General features: G+C 38.9%; 1 protein-coding gene and 1 long non-coding RNA gene across 6 annotated transcripts in view; both read left to right on the forward strand.

Annotated features, from left to right (window-relative positions):
- The window catches only part of MYO16 (myosin XVI), a 385412-nt gene that overhangs the window by 93039 nt on the left and 267551 nt on the right, over window positions 1–24822 (forward strand). For all 5 annotated transcript variants that reach the window (XM_083834843.1, XM_083834844.1, XM_083834845.1 and 2 more), the window contains one exon: window positions 2743–3006. In XM_083834843.1, coding sequence (XP_083690969.1) covers window positions 2781–3006 — 226 coding nt within the window. In that variant the 5' untranslated portion in view covers window positions 2743–2780. The remainder of the gene's footprint in view (window positions 1–2742; window positions 3007–24822) is intronic.
- LOC310899113 lies at window positions 11020–23771 on the forward strand. The gene is made up of 2 exons (XR_014584017.1): window positions 11020–11100; window positions 11142–23771. It is a non-coding gene; the product is annotated as an uncharacterized lncRNA (long non-coding RNA).

Raw genomic sequence — 24822 nt, forward strand, 5'->3', positions numbered from 1 at the left:
GCTAGTGATGCTGCACTTGCAAGTCTGTCTGCAGTCTTGGTCTCCCTAGTATAAGATGGATGTTGAGGAACTGGAGTGAGGGCAGCAGAGGGCTACCAAGATAATAGCAGAAATGGCAAAGCTGAACTCTGCTAGGTAGCGACATTATTAGCAAGGTGCAATGGCGACGGTAAAAAAAGGCATTTTTGATAGAAAGCTGTGCAACACTGGAACAGGTTATCCAGGGAACCTGCAGAATCCACTGATGGAGGTTTTCAAGATTAGGTCAGCAAAGACATGGTCACAAGATCCGATGTTTCTTATTAACCCCTTGCTCAAAGTGGCACTATGTTATCCCCAGAATTTCCACCAGAAGCATGTCTACAACCTTCCTGGGTTTGAGTTCAGCCCTTTGAGGGTAATATCCAGGAATCCGTGTCGTGCTGTCAGTAGTTCCCCATGCCCATTAGGACACCACAGTCAGGGTAGGGATATGCCTGGTTCTAAAACTGGGATTGGACATTTCATGACTGGGTAGACATTTGAATGATGAATTCAAAAAGTTTGCCTTGTCTGCATCTATACCATGTTGTTTAATCCAGGCTTTACCAACCAAGACTGCTGACCTGCAGCTATTATATCCATAGTCACTTATTGATCTGATTTGGTATTCATCAGGTTCCAGATGTGCTGAGAGAAAGAATCCCAGCTGCAACTCATCACTTCTCAGCTCAGACCAGCACCCAAGTTGATGAAGAATCTCTTCTTAATCTGCCTGAACTGTTTGACTCTGGCCACACACTGGAAATTACTATGTGAAGCCAGTGCTGGCAGTCAAGCAGCTCAACCCAGCTCTTCATGGAGCAAATAGACTGCCACTCGTACAGGCTGAAGTTCATCTCAGTGGAGATGCAGAGGACACTAAGACAGCCACATCCTTCCTGAAACTGTAGTCTGGCTGTATGAGCTCATCTTTGCTATGCCGTATTCTTCCATTTAAGGCCTGAGGCCACATGCATGGTCACCAAACCAAGGTGCAAAGGTTGTGCATGAGAACGGTGGTCTGCTGCATCTTAGCTAATGCTGTCTGTGCTCTTAGGTGCTGCTATAGGAGTAGAAGGGGAAAATTCCTGCAATTGGTCTTCTGTTACAGTCATGAAGTAGCAATGACAAATTGAAAGGCATTTAGAAGAACAATCTCTTAACCGTTCCCAACCTTTCAGTTTGCATTGTCAACATGGTTTAAGACAGCAAGCTGGTTTTCCCTTTGAGGCTGTGAGCCTGGCTGGCAGGCACTATACCCAGACTCAGGTGTATTAAAGTATAAGCTTAAGAGTTTTACAGGTCAAAAGGTTACTGTGGGGGCTTATGGCATGGATACTGATATATTTTACACAAAACATAACAGTTCTAATGGGGAAGATCTGGAGTTTGCTTATTCGATTGTCCTAATGCTGTGACAGAAAAGAGATGCAGTCACAAACTGCCTCAGGCTGAGGATTATCTGAATGCAGATCTTCTACTTGATTGAATGCTCTGATCCCTTGGAGTGAAGCTGGGAATGAGGTTCCATCTTCTGCCACTTTATGGAGTTACCCTTTCCTTTCCTTGCCCTTTCTGACATGCTCAGCAATGGAACATATCGTTAAAGGTCAACCAGAAGATTTTGTTTTCTACAGGAGTTGTTGGCTTCTGACATGCAAAAAGCGTGTGTGTTTTGGCTTAATGCAAGCCAATACTTGTTTCCAAAGTTTTAGTTTGACAATTTTCTTGTAACTAGAAGGGCATGCTAAGAAAGGAGAAGAAATATAGGGAGAGAAAGGGTAGGTTATGTTAAAATAAGTTGACTGAACTTGATCTGTCGAACTGTTTTCTGTGTCTGCTTGTGTATTAGAGTTTCTCAACAAGACATTCTGGGCACGTTATGTATAAATGTATGTTCCTCGGTTTTAGAAAATCCAATGTGAGATTCTGGGTTCTCATTTGTAGGGCTGCTTGGCATGCAGGTATAGGACTATCACTTTGGTAATATTTTATTATGGTGTTACCTAATAGTGTATAGAGCACTTGTCCGTAAAGCAAAACAAAATAAAACAAAAAACTTCAAGAAAAGAGCATAGATGTCTTGAACTGGATATCCAAAATCAGTGATTTAAAAATGCTTGTGTTTTCAGATTTTCAATACAGAAGGTAGGTAATAATGCTCCTTTATCCTTATTTTTTTTAAGAAAATAAGTACATATTTGTGAAGCATTTGTGTGCTAGCATGATGTGAGCTTTACAAAAGTCTGTCAGGAAATTATTGTCTTCAATAATTTCTAGAATGGTAGAATACCATTCTTCTAGAATGGTATTCAGTAGATGAGACATGTCAAGCAGCAAGGAGAAAACAAAGTGGTCATTTAGTCAACACTACCCAGGTAGTGCCCTGTGTGAGATAGGAGCCCCTTGGTGATGTAATTAAAGATCTAGCAAAATGGGCAAAAAAAAGCAGGCCTAAGTTGCACACCAATGCTTAATTCTGGTATTTCTTAACTGCCCAAAGTTTCTTGAGCCTACAGTCTCTTCAAAAGCTCTTCCATCAAACCAAGGAGAGAGAAGTTCACTCATCTGGGCTGCTGATAGTTCTAAGAAATGCGAAATTCGGGCACCTATCTACTATTTGAAGGCAATTTAAGTGTGTATATAATGTAGAACACTAGAATCAGAAGTGAACTCACACTGGTGCCTTATCTAAATGTGTTTGTCTTCCGTATCTTCCAGGCTGTTTCCAGCTATGTAATGTTTTTCGGTCTCATGAGATGGAAATTGATCAGTGCTTGCTGGAGTCCCTCCCTCTCGGCCAGCGGCAGCGGCTGGTGAAGCGGATGCGCTGTGATCAAATAAAGGCTTATTATGAACGAGAAAAAGCTTTCCAGAAACGGGAGGGTTACGTCAAAAAACTGAAACATGGAAAGAATCATCGAGTTCGTTTCAATCTTGCTGATATGATACAGGATGCAATCATACATCATGACGATAAAGAAGGTACTTAGTATATGTCATTTTTTACTTTTTCTTTTTGTATAGCTAAAAGTTTCAGAGAAGGAGCTTCCATGTTCTATTTACCCATCTTCAAAAAAATACAGTTTCACTTTATGATTACCATAAAATGATAGAAAGAATATACAGATGTGTATTACATACAGTATATTATAGCTTGTCACTGTAATGAATTCATTAAGGCATAAAAAATAAACCTTAGCAGGCCTAACATTGAGGTTAATATGTGTATAAACTAATATATTTCAAAACTGGTTAGGACTATTATCATCATTGTGTGTTGTCTGTTAGGTATCTGTGGGCCACAGAATTTCACTCAAGTTATTTTGAAAATTAGTTTTCCATTTATAATAAAAATCTGGAATAATGAAATGTGGCATTAATAGCACTGGCCTGGCTAAAGTAACGAGATGGTGTTCACTGACAGCAGGTCAGCTCTCTGGGCCTGGTATGACGTTCATGGCCTTTTGAAACATGTAGTTGCAGTTTCTAGTTTCCTGGTACTGTCTGAATCCCTGGTGCAGTTGTAATCATCTCAACTCATGAATTTTATAATTTACTCCTCAAAAGGGAACCAAACCTTGCATTAAGGATATCTCAAGTTTTAGAAGTTCCCAGGAATCCCCATACTGTTGTGTGGGAGGGATATAAGAAAAGAGCTGATGCAATGCTTTTAGCAACTCTTTACAAGTGGATTTTATGTCTGCTTTTTCTAATCACATTAACACAAAACTACCCTAATACAGGAGGCTCTGAACAAGAATCCCATCACAGAGCTGAATTGCTGGCCTTCTCCTAGTTTTTACCAGTTTGGTTAGATATAGGGTTTCTACTCTTGAACCTTAGTCTTAGTAGGCATTTGTTCTAACAGCCATTGCTTATCATTGAGATATAGTCCTGCACATTTAGATCTATACAGTAAATGGATCAAAGAGCTCTTCTCTAAAAGTGAATGCCCAGGGAAACATTTATAACTGTTACAAATAAAATTCAAAACCTTTCATTCCACTTTTCAATGTGCAAAAATACAGGCTTTATAAGTGAAGAACTTCTCTCTCCGTGTTCCCACAGCTTCCAACTTTCTCTAAAAAAAACAAGCGGCATACTAGACATGACTTTTAGCATTCTGTAAAAGTCACATACTTCAGGCTATTTTTGATATGCTGAAGAAACGTAGATTGCTCATTGGAGTAGTGATGGGGGATCAACAGTCTTTTGTGTTGCGCATACTTGGCCTTGAGCTGCACCTGAATCAGAATAGCAAATTCAGAAACTGAATAGCATGAGCAGAAAGAGGAGATACCTCAGGCAGAAGAAAGTAAAGTGGGGGAAAAACAGGGATGGTACCCTGCACTTGAAACAGATAATAGCTCCCCAGAAGCAAGCAGCTCAAATAGCCCGAAGATAACCCCAGTAGGAATAACAACACTACCCTGATTTAGATGCCTGTGGTCCTTCCATAGGACTTTGAGGAAGTGTTATTGTTTTCTTTAAGCACCTTGGGAACCTGCAAGTGCCTGTCTGTTGTGATTTTAGGCAAATGTTCCCATTGCCCGTCCACCTATAAGTGAATAATGCTATACTAAGAAATATTATAACGTGAGTAAAAATAATAATTAAAATTAATTTTATAGACATAAAAGCTGCTCTACTACTGCAGTTGCTGAGTGGAACATTCATCCATGACTCTTTGGTGAATACATCTACATCAGGATTTCAGTTCAAATTAGACGTATGCTTTTGTACTAAATATCATATCCATGTACTGTATTTTTTCTTGCTTTATGGAGCATGGAAACTAGATTCTTTTCAGACAAAACTGAACTGGAAGACATACTCTGGGAGCGTATTTAATGCCTACAAACCGTAATGGATTTTCAATCCATAAAGTCAGTCTAGACTTAAATTAAAGTAATCCCATTGAAACATGTATAGCTGGGGAAGTTGAGGTTTAGGCTCTACTTGTTTCCCTTGGTGTATTTATTTATATTTCAGCCGTTCATTCACCATTCATCATTCATCTTGCACATCACTTTACTAATCGGTATATGTTGCCAGTAAGCTAATTGTGATGGATCCTGATAATTGCTTGGAGTGTCTTGCACCTCACTGCAGTTTCACATCAGCTGTATCTGTGCAGCTGGGGTACACACAGCTCTGGTATGAAAAAGGGGATCTGAACTGGGTTGTAAGGCACATTCACTGGGTTCTAAGGCACAAATGACTGCAGTATAAGGCTGCTGATAAGAATGAGCACACACTTCCTGGCTTTTTAAATGTCACACCATCTCTTCAGCTCCCTGCTAGTAGTGCAATGGCCTGGGGGAGTGTGAAAGAGGTCATCATACTGCATTAAGGAAGTAAAGATAGCAGACAGGTGCTAACAACCTTCAGCTTTCCTTTTTTCTGTAAATCCATGTCTGGTTTGAAGGATCAGGCTCTTACACCACAGTCTGCTTAACAGTCAACAGCATTCCCAAACACTCTCACTTTGAATATAGGGAGCCAAATGCTTCTCTTTGCAAAAGCTGGGCATTGAACAAGCATTTTTTAAAGTATTGCTCAATGTAATTAAGTAGCAGAGAAGTATCCTAATATTAATTGGTAATAATAATTTCATGGCTTCGTATAAACCACCTTCTACTAGATGAAGATAAGTTGCTATCCTGTGAAAAACTGGGATTCAAACTAATCTGAATATTGTCTATATCAGAATAAATATTGAAAGTAATTAAGATGAGAACTCAGTATGTCGTCATTAATTTGGTTTGTTTTCTAAACATTAATAATTGCCAGCAGGATATTTTAATGTCGTTTGAATGTATTTAATTTTTAGAGATAGTTTTCAAACTAGTCATTTTGTTTATAATGAGATATCTCATTATAAAGTACAAAGGTATGTTACATATTCAATACTCAAGTAGTTTTAGTCAACTAAATTCAGTCAGGTTATGCATTTCCTTGTCAATAATTAGTTTTGTAAGCTTGAAGTACAATGATTCTGAAGAGATGAATTCCACTCAAGGTATAATATAATTCACCTGGCAGTGTATGAGCCTAATCCAGCTGTGTAGAATGGATGGGCAAGCTGTAGAGTCTAAGAGGACTGTGCAACCTGGGTACTTTAAATAAAATTGATGGATGTATACACATTTGGAATCACTTTGGAGATGAGGATATTAATGTTTTTGTACTATTTTTATGATCTTTTGCTTCAAAGTGTTTATATGTTCTCAAGTTTAATGGTTGTGTGTTGTGGGGTTTTGTAAGATGATATTGAAAATCTCAAAGTGCAAATTGTGAGATAGATACGTTTTCTTCCAGTTTTACCCTTGGAAAAGGGTAAAAGATACATTAAGATTTGTTAAAAAAGAATAGAATCACCCACAAAATATTGCAGCTGGGACTGTTATCTTTGTTTTTTAGACCTATTTAGAAATTGATTGCAAATTTACACAGGTTCCCCAGAGCTTTCTCTTCTCCAGGCTGAACATCCCCAGCTTTCTAAGCCTTTCTTCGTAGCAGAGGTGCTCCAGCCCTCTGATCATCCTTTTGACCTTCCTCTGGACCCGCTTTAACAGGTTCACGTCTTTCTTGTGCTGGGGGCTCCAATACCTGGACACAGTACTCCAAGCAGGGCCTCATGAAGGCAGAGTAGAGGGGGGCAATCACCTCCCTTGACCTGCTGGCCACGCCTCTGTTAATGCAGCCTGGGATTCAGTTGTCCTTCTGGGCTGCAAGTATGCACTGCTCACTCTTGAGCTTTACACTTAGCAGAGCCCCCAAGTCCTTTTCTGCAGGTCTGTTCTCAATGAGTTCTTCTCCCAGTCTCTATTTATGTCTGGGATTGCCCCAACCCACGTGTAGCACCTTGCACTTGGACTTGTTGAACCTCATTAGGTTCAAGTATGCCCACTTCTCAAGGTTATCCAAGTCCCTTTGGATGACATCCCTTCCTTCTGTTGTTTAAACTGCACTACTCAGCTTGGTGTCATCTGTAAACTTGCTGAGGGTGCACTCGGTCCCACTGTCTATATCATTCATAAAGATATTAAACAGTACCAGTCCCAAGACAGACCCCTGAGGGACACCACTTGTCACTGACCTCCACCTGGACGAAGAGCCATTGACCGCAACTCTCTGGATGTAGCCTTTCACCCAATTCCTTATCCGCTGAATAGTCCACCCATCAAATCCATCTCTCTCCAATTTGGAGATCAGGATTTCATGTGGGACCTTGTTGAAGGCCTTACAGAAGTCCAGGTAGATGACTTTGGTCAGTCTTGCCCTTGTGGACTGATGCAGTCACCCCATCATAGAAGGGAATCAGATTGGTCAGGCATGATTTGCCGTTGGTGAAGACGTGCTGGCTGTCATGGATCACCTCCTAGTCTTGCATGTGCCTTGACATTGCTTCCAGGAGAATCTGTTCCATGATGTTCCCAGACACAGAGGTGAAGCTGACTGGTCTGTAGCTCCCTGGATCTTTCTTTCTACCCTTTCTAAAAATGGGAGTGATGTTTCCTTTTTTTCTAGTTGCTGAGGACTTTGCCTGACTGCCATGACTTTTCAAATATGATGGAGAAAGGCTTGGCAACTACATCAGCCAACTCTGGCCCCTGGGATGCATGGCATCAGGCCCCATAAACTTGTACCTGTTCAGTTTCATCACGTGGTCTCAAACCTGCTCTTCACTTACAGTGGAAGGGACTGTACTTCTGCAATCCCTCCTAGAGGTTTAGGGACTGGAGAGACATGGGAAGCCTGACTGGCAGCCTGAGGCAAAAGAAGTCTGAGGCAAAGAAGTGGTTGAGTACCTCAGCCTTTGCCATGTCTGTTGTTACCAGTTCTTCCTTCTCATTTATCAGAGGGGCAACAGTCTCCCTGGCCTTTCTTTTCTGGCCAATGTACTTATAGAATCCCTACTTGTTATTCTTGGCATCCCTTGCCAAGTTCCATTTGTGCCTTCGCTTTCCTGATCCCAACCCTGAGCATCCAGACAGCATCCCTGTACTCTTCCCAGGCCACATGTCCCTGCTTCTACTGCCTGTGCATTTCCTTCTTGTGCCTCATTGTTACCAGCGGGTCCTTGCTCAGCCCTGCCAGTTTCCTTCCTTCCCTGCTTGATTTCTTACACATGGGGATGGAGAACTCTTGCCCTCTAAGAAAAGTGTTGAGTTGCCAGCTCTGATCAGGTCCTCTGTTCCCTAAGGACAGTGTCCCAGAAGATCTCATCCATTAGTTCTTTAAAGAACTGTGAATTCACTCTTCTGAAGTTTAAGGCCCCAACTTTGCTCTTTGCCAGGCCCATATTCCTCGAGATCATGAACTCAACCTGGTTGCTGCAGCCCAGACTGCCTCTGATCTTGATCTCTTTCACGAGGTCATCTGCATCGGTGAGCATGAGGTCCAGTAACGCTTCTTCCAATCCAAACCATTCTGTGATTTTGTGATAACAAATTTACTGAAAGACTTTAATAAAACATATTATTTTGGTTGTTCTTAAGCTTTAGGAAAGAAGTGAAAAATAGGTGTGTTAAATCTACCAAATTGAGTATCATTAAACCAGAGTTTCCTTAAATTTGGCTTAATTTAACTCCATCATAAATTAAAAAGATGACTCTTGATGAGAAAAGGACCTCTGTGTGAAAGTTTAGATCAGTCTTCTACACCATCACAAATTAAAATAACGTGCTCTTCTTATGATTAATATTTAATATCAACTTCTTTCATTCCCTTCTTCTCTCAAAGGTGCTTACATTAGCATTTCTTTTGTATACTATTTGTCTCAGCTACAGCCTTCAGAAGAGACAGGGTAAAATTGTATAAGTGATATAATGAGAAATATTAAATGCATGGAGTGTTTTACTACATATATAACTGTGTTTTACGTATATTACACCAAGAGCATAAAGATCAGACTTGTAAATGCAGTTGGTGAATCAGGATTAGGTTGTGTAATCAGAGTGGCTTTTCATAGCTCTCTGCCTGCGCTCATGAGTTTTACACTCACTTTTGGGAAACCCTCTCCCTTTCACCAATAAACTCTGGCTACATCATTCCAACCAATTACTCTCATTCTAAACTTCATCCAAACTCCACCCCCCCCCCACACTGGAATAGCAAGTGGAGTCCACTATATATATGTAATAACAGTCATAACAAGGGGTTCTGCCCACACAGGGTTATTTTTTATTTTACAGTTAGTTTCCTTTGAATCAGAGGATAAATTTGTCAATTAGATGATAATCTAGAAGTGACTATCGACAAATGTTGATTTACTAGGAACTATTTTAGAAAATATCACAATACATATCTATGATAATTTATGCAGTTTAATATTTATTGCCTAATCCTGAAGAGACTTGAACACTAGATACTGAATAGTAAAGTTGAGGGACTATTCAGTGCATATGAAATTAATGAAGTGCATAAATTTTTGCCCAGTTGGAGGTCTTGTAAAGAAAGAAAATGGTATACTGTAAATGAATACATCGACAAGTCAGACAAATATCTGCATTCCATATAGGGAACTCATAGTTCTGTAACTTCAGAAGAGACTAACACAGCTGACTGTTGGTCATGTTGCCAATGATTTCATCAGTTTGGTATACAGAAAAATGAAGCATCAATCAATGTCTCAATCTAGCCATTGCTGAAAAAGATGTTTCAAAGGCCCAGAAGGTAAAGGCACATTTCAAACTGGAGTGAATTTTCAATCCTGTAGGTTCAGCATGGTTTTTATCCTTGTTTAGCTCCATGTGTGCTGAATTCAGCAACACAGGGCAGCTTTTTGTTATGACGCAGGGAAACAATGCCTTTAGTTTTTGGGTAACAGATGTTAAGTAATTAAAGCAGCCCATTTCAAAAGCAATCATAAAATCACAGTGAGATGAAATTTGAATACATTTGAATTCCTGCAGGATTCCATATGTGCTTTTTGTTTTTTTGTCCTGCGTGTTTACATTTTAAGTAATTTGGTAAAGCTGAGATGAGAACTGAATGTTAAGCTACTTTTTGTTTGATAAAGATATTTAAGATTCCTGATATGCAGCATATATTTAATTATAATAAGTAAAGCTTATAGAAAAAAGTATAATGTATCATAAAACAAATGGCTTGATGGGGTAGATTTTATCTAGACTTTTCATTCTCCCTGTGGACTGCCTAATCTCAGGAATGCCTTCGTTTACCGTCTTTTCTTTCAATCCTGAAAGCTCCCTAGGCTGTTTCAGCTGCAGTTTTTGTTTTTCACACATGCCCCAAACTACTCTGAGCTGAACAGCTGTCCTCTGCCTCATAGCTAGTAGGGAACTAGACACAAAGCATCCCTCCATATTGGGCCCTCTCGAGCTGATATGTCAGGGGCATTCATGCCAAATGTAATTTATCCATCTTATCATCAGATGGAGTTGCAGTATCCTCCTTGTCTCCATGAAAATGAGGTTGGAGCTGTCACCCACGCTTTTATTCTAGCCTGCAGGTTGTGCCTCTGGGTTGCTTTGAGTGCTGTTTAGGGTTGTGCACTTCTCTCTTCCACCTTTCCTCTCCTCTGCTTTCCCATGACCCACACCTCAAGTCTCTTGAGCAGTGTCCAACCCAACCAGGCTTTCTCATGGGGACAGGGCTTTGAGACCTCCTGACTGAGAGACAAATTGAACCTGGGTGGTCTTGCTTATTGTATAAGAAACTGTAGGAAGTTCACTGCATAGTAAGCTCTTGTACAAAAACCTTGATGTTGTCATCATCTCTGCCACTACCTGTGTTCTGAAAAGAATGAGATCTCCCCACTTCTTTTGAAAATATGAGTATTTACTAGACTATTTGCAGCCCTGTTCCACATCTTTAAGCTCTGAACAAGTCAAGATCCAGACACACATTTGAACTTAGCAATTCCCATATGACAGTTTTGGTTGTTTCTAAGTTCACCCTGAAGGATTTGTGGACCACCTCTCTGAAGAGAGAGGTTTTTTTTTATTATTATTATTATACAGAGTTTCTAGAAACTCTTTTTTTTTTTTCCTTGAACAATGGATTTCTAGAATGTAAGCATTGAATGACTACTTTTCAGGCAGATAGGTCTGTTCTTGAACACTATCTAGCCAAACAAGAACACATAGGTCTGTTCTTGAACACTATCAATCCAAACAAGAACACATTTGATTAAAAGAAATCATGGATTTATTAATTGCCTCAATTACAACTGTAAAGCATAGTATTTATGATGAAACATTTGTCAAAAAATGCACAAATTCAACTAAGAATATTTATTTACTTTTAAATACTTCTCCAAAATTTTCAAATACTTTTTTTTGGTAGACTGGTGTAAAGCTTTTCTCCAGTGGGACAAGTCAGCATGTAAATGAATCATGACTTTGCATAATGAGGATCTAATTCAGAAGGCTTAATGAATTAAATGTTAAGAAAAACTATTCACAAGACTATTACCTCTACAGAAGCGTCCAGATTTTTAAGAATATAATGTGGTCTGAACTGATAACCTTTAGAGACATCTATCTGTACTTTTTTCAGTTTAAACCTATCAAGCTCATTTATATTCCCATGCTCTGGTGTTTTTCTCCTTAACATCTTTCTTTCAATGTAATAATAAAAAGTTTTCCACTTGAACATGCTTTGGCACCCAAAATAAGCAAGAAACACCAAGGTTAATCACTGACAAATTCACTGTGATGCCAATAAATGATTGTTAAGCCATTAACAAACAACAATTTGGCATCTGGCATTTTTCCTAATTATTTCAAAGGGGATCTAGAGTTGATTTTCCAGCATTATGCAATGGGATGTAAGGCTACAAATAGGCAGCATTCCCATTCCATGTATTGTTAGAAGTCACACTGATTAAAAAGAAAGATTGCTGTGATTAGGCAGAAGACCCTAGTCTATACTTGTGAAATAAAATCGTAGCAAGAAAAAAGCTTTTCTATACAATTTGCTGTTGATTTCTACTTCAATGTATTTATTGTGCTTCAGGTTGATTTCCAATAATATTTTGGTCCAAAGGGGAAACTTAGGGGAATCTTTTCTATATTCATCTTTCTATAACACTTACCTTAAGGTGTTTTCTTATCATAGAAGTTAAGCTGGAAAACTACAGAAATCAGTAGAGAAAAACCTTTTCCTTTTTTTTTTTTTTCCTAAAGAACAGACCTTTACAGTGATAATACAGTTCTTAAGAAAAAATCAACTGTTTAAAACCTTTTCAGTTTTTCAATTTAATTTTAGAAGGCTTTTCCAACAGGGTATAGACTGACATTGTTACACTGGAGGAGTATTGATTTGATGGAATACTTAAGCATACGTGTGGGAAGAGACCTTATTTTCAGGGCCTACAACATACAGACTTCAGTTTATCATATGAACGGTCAGATTGAGAAGAATATTTGTTTGGAGGTTTTAGAATCATAGGATATCCTGAGTTGGTAGAAACCCATGAGGATCATTGAGTTGAACTCTTAATTCCACACAGGGCAACCTAAGAATCAAACCATGCACCTAAGAGTGTTGACCAAATGCTTTCTCAGCATTTAAATGAGAACCCCCAATTTACCTCTCATATGTTTTCTGAGGATGAGAAAGGTCAACCAGCTAAATAAGTGTAGTGAAAAACAGCACAAGTGCAATTTCTTTGGAGATTTGGGAAGTAGAATAACTAAGTGGAGTTGCTTCCCTGAGAAGCTCTGAAGGTATAACAAAATGAATGTAGCCAGAATCACATAATGCAAAAGAGTAATCATGGTAATGGTAGTTAAAAAATTAAATTGCTAAGCCCTGTCTCTTTGAGCTTTTTCTGTTACTCGGCTCTTTACTTCTGTCTGAATTGTAGTACCTTTTGTGGTCAAATACAAATACATCATAGGTAGTGCCAGGTTTACCTGTACAGCACGTAGTGGTCTCCTTACCCAATAAAAATTCTAAACACGAAGTATATATACTACTTATTATTTCAGTCATCTTTCTATTCTCTGACATAAATCGGAGGATTCTTTTTTTCTCAATACACTGAGGTATCATCTTAACTTGGTGTACAGGGCTTTAGCTGTTAAAACCTTTTGCACTTCAAGCTGACAGTGAACAAGCTCTGTAACTATGAGAGAGAAAAGAATAAAAAGGTTATAAGGCATAATGAAAAGACAACTGATTTTTCTTGATTATTGTTATTTGCAGCCATCACAGTAACAGGTTGTTACAGTGGAGGAACTGAAGCTTGTAAGAGTACAATCAATGCATCTAAGGGAATGAGTAATTTAGCTTGTGTTTCTATGTGAATTGCATCCAAGAATGGAGGTGGTAAGGTGAGTAGTTAAGGTGAAATTGGCAATATTTCTAAATGCCCTGCTTTAAACAATGATATTAAGCATATGCAAACAGTTCAAGTTAGAATTCACAGTCAGCCTAAGGCTACATGCTGCCGTCTTACCTTGTTCCTTACCAATGATTCTATATAACATTGTAGACTGTACGTGATTTTAAACCAGTATATATTGTGATTTTACATGGGAAACAACGAGATGGTTTTGGGAAGTAATTTCTCACACCATGCACTGTTAGGGGTTTGATTACGTTCAGATTCAAAAGGCAAACATGACAGCTGCAGCATTGAATCATCGAGCTCGGTCTCTGCTCCAGATTTTCGAAATCACTACTATTGTTGGCACATAGTGGTAGTTTTTTCTAGACTTCCACATTTACCCATTGAGAGTACGGAAAATATGACTTGCAGTTTTAAAGCTGGAAGCATCTGTGTGAAATTTGAACTGCTGCTTTGTTTTGTAGTCTACTAAGGAGACATCCTATAAGAGGGCACCAGCTGTCATGGTATGCCTTTTAGTAATTGCCATCTGAACTTCACTCAGTTCCTGTATGGAATGAACATTGGATTTTTGTTTTTAAACCTCTCCCTAAGAATCCTATAAGTACATTTATTCAGAATGATACAAGTTATTACATCAGATGTTACGTCATTTCCATTTCCTACAGGAGGTTGTGTCTTATGCTGTCCCTATGTGCAAGGAGTCGTTAGGCTTTGCACATCTCGTGCATTATGAAAGAAACAAAATTGAGAGGTGAGGGTAAAGCAGAAAAGAACTACTAAAAAGTTGTATGATGCTCTCAGTTGTTTTGGTAAATTGTATAGGACTGTGATTGAATGCTGATATTATTGAAAAATAAAAATGGTGTGGCATATATATGCCAACATTCAACTTCTCTCCATTTTAAAACTCTGTAAATGTTATGAGGAGAGTGACTATATCTGTAGAACAGTATTATTCAAGGCACTTCACATCTCTAGACTATCTCTGAGGTGTCTAAAAAAGGATACTGGTATCAATAGACTGAAAATGATAGATTGAAATTTGAAAGAGATAGATTTAGATAGAAAAAGATAGATTGAAATTTGCCCTACAGGAAACTGTACCTCAACCAGACAATATTTCATAGCACACAAATTGTAATGTGCTAAAAATGATGTATACAGGTAATAAGGACAAAGAAGAAAAGGATAAAAAAAATTAAAAGATCAGAAAAACTTGATTATGTGGACGTTGAAAGTGCAAGGGTAAAGGAGTAGGGGCGTGATTCTGCTTCCATGAAACCTATGGAAGTTTGTCATCAAGTTTGGGTGGGATGGAAATCTTTCTGGAGGTGGCAGTTTGTTTGAATTTAATGAAATATATGTAAATGCTGTAAGGGCACTGTGAGGCCCACCAGTTCCATGTGGTCTGGGGCAGTGGGAACATGGAGGACTACCTGGGGTGGCAGGGCAGGGCCTGGCACAAAGGCCTGTCCCACCGCCCCAGCCAGGAGTAGCACAGCTGGGGGCACCAGGCACCTCACTGGGGATGGAGACAGGCTGAGGCTGGGAACTGGGCTTGAGGCTGGACCCAGCTCTTGGGGCCCATGGCCGGGCAGGGCAGGGCTCTGTGGAGCTGGAGCCCGGCCTTGGTGGGGCCTTGCTGGGCCACGTGCTGACGGCCCCAGGTCTGATGTTGGGGGCCTGGGCCTGGGCAGGTGGGGCACAGCATACGGCATTCAATGTTGTTATTCAAACTGGATATCAATTCTTTAAGTGAAAAGTAGCAGTAAGAAGTGTGGTATTGATTTTGGGGTGCAGGAGTTGACTTCAGGCTTACTCTCATAGAACATCGTCATGAATTGGCATTCTATCACTGAAAATTATTTGAAAGCGAGTGGGAAGTTTGAAGAGAAAAAAAACACAAAACAAGGAAAACTAGGCTGATGGATGGAATTCGTGAGTAGAAATTTGTGAGCTAGCTCAAATGATGACTGCAAGCATTGTTAATGACAATACACAATGACCTAGTGGTGGGCTTTTTTCAACACCTACTTAATGGTCAAGTTAGAACACAGATGATCTTCAGGGGAATCAGCTTATAGCCATATTTATCTACAAGTTATCTGCAAGATATAAATACCAAATTTGGGAAGGAATTAGGTTAGAGTTGGTAGATACAACAAGATAGGTATAAATAAAATCAAAGAAAAATATAGATTGGATTTAGATGATGGAGAAAAGCATTTTGCCAATAATTATGTGATATCTGCCAAATGATGCACACAATATTCCTTATTTGGAACATTTCAAATGATTCCTTTTAAAATTCGTCTGTTGTGTATTTTTTGTTTATGTAAACATCCTCAGTTATAGCAGTCTGTATAATGAAAGTTCACGGAAATATTATATTGACTACACCCTGTAGTGGCTTTCTATGTGTCATGCTTTGTGTAAAAAAATAAAAAATAAAAAAAGAATTGTATCAGTCCAGTCACACTGTTTGAATTGAATTGTGCTGCTCACTCCCATAGGGGTGTAGCTACATCAGTAGGGAGTTGTTCTCTGAGTTCAGCGCATTTCTCAGTAGTGAATCAAATTAGATAAATAAAATGTTTGCTTATGCTGGTATACCTCTATGTTATGCCAATTCTATGCGTTTATATTTCTGATTCAGAAATTTTCATTCATATTTTTTGATCCCATTCCTACTAGAGCTCTTGCTGCATGCTCTCTGTATCAGCTAGCAATTGTGTGGCTGCAGAGGAAGCCAGTTCAGCAAATTGATCCAAGAGAGAATGAACCATCCCCCCAAATCAACAGTTATGTTTGGTGTCAAGTGTCTGAACTGATTGACCTCCCTGTTGTCACAGCTGATGTGCGGATGCAAAGAAAGGAAATGGAATATGCAGGCATCTTGGAGGCACTGTGACATAACTTTGAGAGTAGCCTACGGATATATATGTAGTCTGATAAAGAGTTTGGATTCATTACCCGATGTGCAATAAGACAATCCACCTGCTAGGTCAAGATATTGTTTATTTCAGAATTGCGCAAGTCTGGGTACCAGGTGGTTTCCCATAAAACTGGTACCTATAAGACTTTCCACACTACTCTTTATACAATCCCTTATCAATACATTTACATGTTCATACAATCCCTTCACCTCCAGTTGGTTACCTAGTTAGCACACTGCTCACATGACACAATCACTCTGCTCATCATCAGAGAGGAAGGGTCCCTTGTTGGGCCAAGATCTCCCAACATAGGGGCATGATTTTTTACTATTACCATGAGGATAGCATTAGAATACTCCTAATCTTTGTTCTTCAGGAAACTATTCACATTGCATTGGTTACTGACATATTCACGAGCATGTTTCCCTTGAGAATGTCAACACAATGGTCTTCCTGATTAGCAGTTCCTCAGTTAATAATTTTTCATGATTAACTTGGAGACAGCTACAAGACCTGGGTCATCTTGCCCTTTCCTCAAAGTGCATATTTTATCTCTTTCACACAAAACAGAGTTAGCTATTTACTGGCATCACAGGTGATACTAAGTGACACTTGCAAAGTATGTTTCTAACCGAATAAAAGTAAGCTAAAATTGAGGTTATCACAGGTTTCTCTCCTTTCTGTCCTCTGCTTCTGTCCTGTCCTTTTGTGTTCCTTCCTTTACACTCATCTTGATGTGAGCCAGTTCAGGGAGCTAAACCAGCTGGAAACCACCTTTCCTAAGGTTAGCCTTCAGCTAGCTTAAGCCCTCCTTCCAGCTCATGGCAGAGGGACATGCCCCACTGCTACACAGGGTCAGAGGCAGGAGGGCATTAATGGAAAGACCAACAGAAGTGAAGCAACTCTCATTTTGATGACGTATGCTGTCACAGGCTATATCCTGGGAAAAGGGGTGCCTAAGGAAACTATGTCAAGTGGCGAGATATTCCTGGAACCCAGCATTTCCATCATAGCTGGTTGTTCCCACGCCACACATGTGACTTTTTGATTAATGTATAGCTTGCTAATGTCCAAAGTTTGTTCTGGTTTAACTTTGCTTCCTTGTGCACACCCTGGTAATTCCACTATACACTTACAGAATCTAACAGCCAGTGGTCCACAGCTGGTAATTAGCACCATTTAGCAGCTGCTAAGCAGGATAATAGACTGTTATCCTTGAAGATCTCTAATAGGAATCGTAATGACTTGCTTACACTGCTTCTAAACCAGCTGGCACAAACTTGCTCTGCATGCTATGAGAGTTAAAAGAGGGACTGAGTCTCACTTCATATGGAATGCAGGTCAGGGGTAATTTGATTTATGCCAATTAAGTAATGCTGGTGTAGGATCAACATAAATGATGGGTGAAACAGCAGCAGCATACAGTTTATTCAGCAGAAAATTTGTGTTGTATGCAAATTCTTCAACTTTCACTGTTGCATTAGGGAAAAGCATACAATGGCAATGGTTTTCAAAGCTACTGTCCACAGAAAAAGTTATTTTGCTGATGTGTGTTTTAACATTTTCCTTTTAATGAACATATAATTGGAAACTTGAAAAGTCTGCAATAAATTTAACATATTTAGTAAAATACTGTAAGGATCTGAAACTTTTATTCAAGTCTACAAACATTCGAGTGTACAGTTGGGTGTCTCTGTAGGAGAAGAGTTAGTCTAAAAATTACACCAGTACTTTTATAAGCTTTCAAATTGACAGGTATTTCTCAGGTACATCCAGTAGGGTGGAAGTGCTTGTAATAACTGACTTTAGCATGTTGACAGTGTTCTTGCTGTTTTTTTTAGTCACCTTTCTCAGGAGGAAAACCCATATGTGGGACATAGATAAAATATGTATATAGAATGCAGGAGATAAGAAGTGCTTACATATTAAATTATTTATTTTACTTTGAAATACATAACTCACAATAGCTAGTTTGAGGTGAAAGCTTTGTAAAGAGTCTTATTTAAGTTTACTACGTGATCAACTACTTTCCCCTAAGGTTAATTTTCACCTTATGAATTATTAAATAAAAAAAAGAAAAAAGCTTTGTTTTTATTGTGATTTTAACTCACTAACAGAAATTCAGAATTTGTTCGGGTCTGCGCTACCAGCTTTTGATGACACAGCTGTTTTGACCTGGGAAATAGCTATGCTGGCAAAACCCCTGCTGTGCTATCAGCTATGATGACAGAAGCAATATTTTTAGCTAAGCATGTGTTATTTTGTGAGGTGATGTGAATCATTTTAGCAACAGCTCTGTAATGTATACAGAAGTTTTAGTTACACTGAGGTAAAATCACAGCTTTATAAACAAGTGAGACCTTACCACAGCAGTTTTCCCCGTGTGACCTTTTCAGAGCTCTAGTGCTGGAAGAGTTAATTCAAAAATAGAGGCAAAACAAGGGATGACCTCCATTGCACAGAGCTTCAGCGTGTGCCCCTTGCATAAGTATCTTTGGGCCATGCAACTGAATGGCTATATCCAATCTTCTCTAAATTACTTCGGTCACTGTTTTTCCTTCTCACTGTGGGCATAAACGTAGATATTGTCTGCACAAGTTCTTGCAAGTAAATGAAGTATTTGAATTTTTGAATTTGAAAGTGTAACTATGAAGTAGGAAGGAGCTGAATATTGTGAAGAAAAAAGAAAAAGAAGAAAGAAAACAGGACTTTAGGAGTAAATATCTTACAAAAAAAGGGAAATGAGAGAGACAAGAAATCAGATGTAGATGTTAGGTAGTGCGACCCACTTGTTTTTAAATCTGAAATGATCTCAGAGTCCACGCTGCTTTTCCACGTGAATATCTGTCTTTTCAGAATAGATGCTTCGCCTGCCATTCCACCACTTAACTCACGGCATGTCATATTTGACTGCTGCCCTAGGAGATTAATTTCTATTACTGTGCTTGAGCACCCACTAGCATTTTTTATGCCATTTGATTTCTGTCCTTAATATTTTCCAGTGGAGGCACAAACTGCATTAAATTTCGCATATATAAAATGAAATGAAAGAGGGGGAGTTTGTCTGAAGTTTTCAAGTTAGCAGTTATTAAATAATGGTAGAGTGTAAAGATGAATTATTCTGGCTATGTCTATCGCAACAGAAATATCTGTCCCACTGAGGGAACTCCTTGTGGATCTCATTTGAATTTGACTTGGTGTCTGCGGGGCCCAGAAACAAAACTATTATATTTATGTGGTTTTCCAGTTCAAGGTACCTCAGATAACAGGAGGGATGTGTCCTTGACCTCAAGAGTGAATTGTGTAAGTAGGAAGCTGTTAGCATTGCTGGACGCCTAGGCATGGACATATAGTAGTTGAGGGTACAAGTCCTGGTGGAATAATGGTGCAGAAAGGAAGGGAGCTGTCTTGTCATGTGCTTACCTCTGCTGCTTACAGTTCAATCCCACAGTGTACTGACTGAGGTGCTGAACTGCACCCAAGCTTGGGGGCTGATTGATTTCTCCAGTAACAAAGCATGGGAAAAAACTGACGTGTTTTGATATGGGCCTAACATTAAAGCTGGGAGAGAGGTCATCTGAGGATGTAGGACTACTTTTGTCAGTCTTTCATTGGTGTTTTGGTTTCTTTCTTTTAAAGATAAAGCTCTGTTGAATGGAGCTCTTGGATCAGCCTGACAATTCACATCATGCTTTTAAGTTCAACAAAGAATCAATGGTCCCATTGCTTTGGGGCCATGGTAATCAGATTCCCGTCTGCCTGAAAAAAATTATAAATTACAAAGAGCCTGCCAGGGAGGATGGAAGCCTCAGTCCCACATCAATGATGTGTTTAAACAGAGGAAGATATAGCTTGGATAAGGCTAAGGTTCTCAAATTCAGCCACTGTGGAAAATGTCTTTTTCTTCCCTTCATTTCTGCATTCTGTGAATGGTGTAACACTTAGTTGTCCAAATGGTGTGCATGTTTCCTTTATGATCTGTTTTCATGTAGCAAAGGTGGGAATTGAGTTCCAAGGGTTCTTTAGGAAATGAGAAGTAAGATGAGGTTTGAACAATTTTGACAGATGTTGCTGGGGATTGCTGGAAATATTTTAAGGGTGAAAAAGCAGTAAGGTTATGAATCAGTGGTTTGAAAAGGACATTAAGGGCATGACTTCTCTGAATAAGTGCTGTATCCCAATGGGTAGGGCTTGCTTTGAAAGCATTAGCTGTCTCACTAGTTATGTAGTAAAAGTATTGCTACTATAAATGTGCTTGTCTGGAAAACTAGCCAAATTACAAGAATGATTAAATCTACAAATAATTGTTCTTAAATTTTAAAATTTTCTTTTAACCTTATGATAGGAAAAGGAAGTGTTGTTGAATGCAAGACTGCATTCACTAAAAAATGATGACATCTTGCTTGATTTCATTTGTTGTTCTGATTAAGAATAACATACCAGACGTTGGTGTTCATCAGTTAATCTCTTATGCAGCTGAGTCATCCAACAGGTTTCTCAAAGCTACCTTTGGTACAAGCTGAAAATACAGTGTGACTGGAATGAGAGAGGTGTGCTACAGAGGCGTGAAGGTGGCGTACAGAGTTTAAGATGCAAGTATTGGATGAGCAGTCTGATTATGGAGTGAGTAAAGGGCAATATATGGCCCTTCCTTAACTGACAATAGAAGTATTCTATTCTTCTTGGTTCAGCATCACTTCTGTTGTCCAGTTACACAGGTTCATGGTCAGCATATGCCAGAACTGCATTCAGCTGTTGCTGAAAGTGGTGGCTGTGCCATTCTGCCTGTTCGTAGCCATTTCCCAGTGCCACATCCCCAGATAGTTGGTCTAGTTAAAAACTAATCTTTATCTTGTGCCAGCACAAGGGAAGTGGTAGAAACATGCAGCCTGAGGCAGGAGGAGAGTAGAATAATCCATTTGAGCAACAGCATGGTCTTAGGCTTCGAAAGTAAGCCACAATTCCTCACATAATGAACAAGTAAAGCCTTCCAGCTAGAGTAATCCCTGCTAAACTGAAGAGAACAGAAATAAATGTTAACAAAGGTCACACTAGCTAGCTGCTACTCCCAGAGGAACAACTGTTAGAAATATCTACTGGTACTGTATTAAATATATAGCAATACACAGCAAAAAGCCAATTATAAGTTTTACATATGTTGGACATTTCTTTTTTGTCTTTTCTGTTACAACTAAAACTGGGTTTGCCTCACCCTGAAGTTTGCATTACCATCAGTAGGTGACCACTGGTGAGCTGTTGATAGCCTTGGGGTCTCTGAAATCATCTGCAAGGCTGTGCTCACTTCAGACCTGTATTCCTTTAGTCTCTAGCACGTAAGGTCACAGACGGTTCTACATGGTAGAACAGCTAGGTGCTATTAGGCATAGCACAGCATAAGTACTAATTATTCTCATATATATCAAAATTATTAACACTACACCCTGCATGGCACAGTTCTTCAAAGTTAAACAAAACTAAAACATCGAGTAGTTGTCACTGGTCATTAGCCAATTGCTGTAACAGCTCAAAAAGCTAGAACTCTCCAAACAAGCCAAGCCAAGCCCAGACAAAGTAAGTCTTACAACAGAAGTGCCATATGCAAAGCTAGTTACAAGGCCTGTGGCTGGTAACAGGCATGGTAATGCTGTCTTTACTGGACTATAGGGCTACACAGTAAGTCGTAATTCAGTCAGTGAATTGCGGAAAGCTGTTCAGTTCATTGGAGTCATCCAGTTACAGTTGTAGCATAAAGCATATGTAAAAAGCTACCCTAACTGTAATCTTTTTTTTTCTTTTTTTTTTTTTTTTTTACCACTGAGAGACTGACTTTATCACTTCAATGCTTTCTAAAATGCTTTATGAGATAGTATGGTTTGTGAAAGATTGCATTAGTTCTACTCCAACTAGCTGATAATTCTGCATGTCAAATACGAAAGATGTTGGAGGAATGGATGGACCTCCTTAGACATACAAAGAAAGTGCTTGAGAGTTTACTGAAAATTTTACTCTCATTTTATTTTTTTTCAAGTAAATGTCAGCTTTCTGCGTTAATGCCCATTTTCAGTCTCCTCATCTTTTCTGGGGACTTCTCTTCCATGAAAGATTATATATTGAACAAGTTTTAAAAGAAATCCTGTGGAAGCTACCTTAAAACTGCACTAATTAAGAGAGATACAGCATTTCTGAAACTTAGTTGTGTGCATGTCTCTGTGTGTCTTTTTGTCCTCATTAGAGCAATTTATCAAAACTTACTAGTAGTAAGTAGAGTAGTTCTATCAAAAGGAAAAATTAAACATAAAGTGAAGATTTTCCTGTTGGCTAGTAAAGTCTTCAGTGAATGACCTAAGTGAATTGCATGATGGGGAGGGGAATTTTGTTTGTGATCTTTTCTTTATTTGCTTTTTTATGGTGTTTTGCAGGGTGGGGGAATGTATTCAAGGAAAGAAGAATGTTTTTTACTTCCATTATATGCAGAGGAATGTAGCACATAATCCTGATTCAGAACAAAAACTCTTGCCCAGTTGAAAGAAGAGTTTGCATATCCTGCCCTTGTAGTCTTTGTGATGTGAATTTCCTGAAGCACTGATTAAACTACATTTAATATTGCGGGAAAATAAGTCAGACAAAGAAAACTGAGAATAGAGCTTTTATCCACTTACACTGATTTTTTTTATATGACTTGATCATTTGTTTGTGGTCATAATTATGTAATATTCTATTTCAAGCTTGCAGTTTATGTATTGATTCTTTGTGATATAATCTTTTTATTTATTGTTCTGGGAGGGAAAGCAAAATAAAGACATTAATTGTTATGAATTTCAATCTCAGAACTGGAAATCATCTGTCATTTCTTGGTTTCAACAGCAAGGTATTGCTGAGTAGGTCTGGAAAGGTTTTATTTCCTTTTGCATGGAAGAAGATGTTCTACAAGAACCAAGTCTTTGGTGGGTTTACGGAGGGAAGAGAATCAATAAATTGTCCATATTTTTTTTTTATACACAAGTAGCCGAATTGTTTTTGTGTAACTTGGTTACTATTTTAGGCTCCAGATGAAATTCTTGTGGAATATTTTTAGAGATGCAATTTCCCAATCCTCTGACCTTCTTGTGTGCCCTGCTCCTGCCGAACAGGAAAGGTCTTCATCCTCTGTATTTGTTCAGAGAGACCTACCCAAAAAACATTTTTGGTGCTCCCAGAACTTTTAATGAGTGATTTAATCTCAACGACCCAACAAGAAATTTTGAACTTTATTTTTGCTGGAATTATTTTCTGCCTTTTGAGCCAGTTCCCAGAGGCAGACATAGGCAGAGGTAAATGATGCATACGTCTTTTTGTGAATGGGGGAAGGGAACAAGGCCTTTTGGTTGTCTCTTTATTCAGCTCATCACATCTTGTGAAAACACAGACAAAAAATATAGTTTTGTTATCACCCTTAGCCAATAGAAGAGTGTGCTGCCACCAAAATGCAGTGTGCTTTCTCTGCCTCCACCTGATTTATGCATTTGTATACTCTGTACATATGCTGATGTGCTCAAAAAAAAAAAAAAAGACTTAAAAGACTTTCTGGTGCAGATGAGTATGTAGCTCCATAGGTGGGAAGAACTGTCGATGCAGTTGAGACCACACCTTCCCTCCATGAGACTACACCTTATAAATGCTATTTTCAGTGAATGATGCACTCCCACTGAAGTCATCAGTTGAAGTCTCCTTGAGACTCAGTAGTAGTTTAATACTTTAGTAGTTTAATAATTAGTAGTTTAATAATTTCTGCAAATCACACCTTTGAGGACTATCTGCCTTAATTTCCATGTCTCTGTGGGTGGAACCAAGCCATAGTTCACATTTCTAACCTACACACAGAGTCCATAAGAAAGAATGCTACACAAAACCACTGCTATTAAGTGTCTAAGAAACTGAAATGGGTGGAATTTATCTTTTCCCTGCTGAAAAGGAGGGACGGAGGAAGGAGAATCACTTTGAGTATTAATTTGTTCAGATGAAATCCTGATCAGATTGGCAGAATGAAATTACTTTTGGAGCCTTAAGAAATGCTTTTTGATATGGAATTTGTATTTTCTGGCTTGATAAAGAAATGTTAATAACACATAAACACTGAAAATATTGACTTCTGAAGATGATATAGTTGCACACCTATTTAAGGAGGGAGGATTCCAGAGAAGGTCTTCACTCATCCTGAGGTAGGAGAAGCATCTCCTTATGTGGTCAGCAATTTAAGTAAAAGAAGGAAGGAACTTAGTTTTGAAGATTATTTTTAATGGACTCTGTCTGGATGAGGACTATTGTGTACTTTATTATTGAATGTCTGTGTCTAAGAGCAGAAAAATCCATTGCTTTTTGTCATTCATCCATTTTTCTCGAGGTTATGAAAATTTGTAAATATTTCTCCACCCTCCCTCTCTGCTTTGGTGCTTTTCATCTCTCTTGGCAGTTGTTGTACAGTTCATTTATTCTAGGTTACTTACTGTTCCACTTCTACTTTTAATGGGCAAGCTGGAGACAACGGTGGCTTCT

This window comes from Anser anser (assembly GCF_964211835.1).
Source record: "Anser anser genome assembly, chromosome: 1".
In the NCBI taxonomy this organism is placed as follows: domain Eukaryota; kingdom Metazoa; phylum Chordata; class Aves; order Anseriformes; family Anatidae; genus Anser; species Anser anser.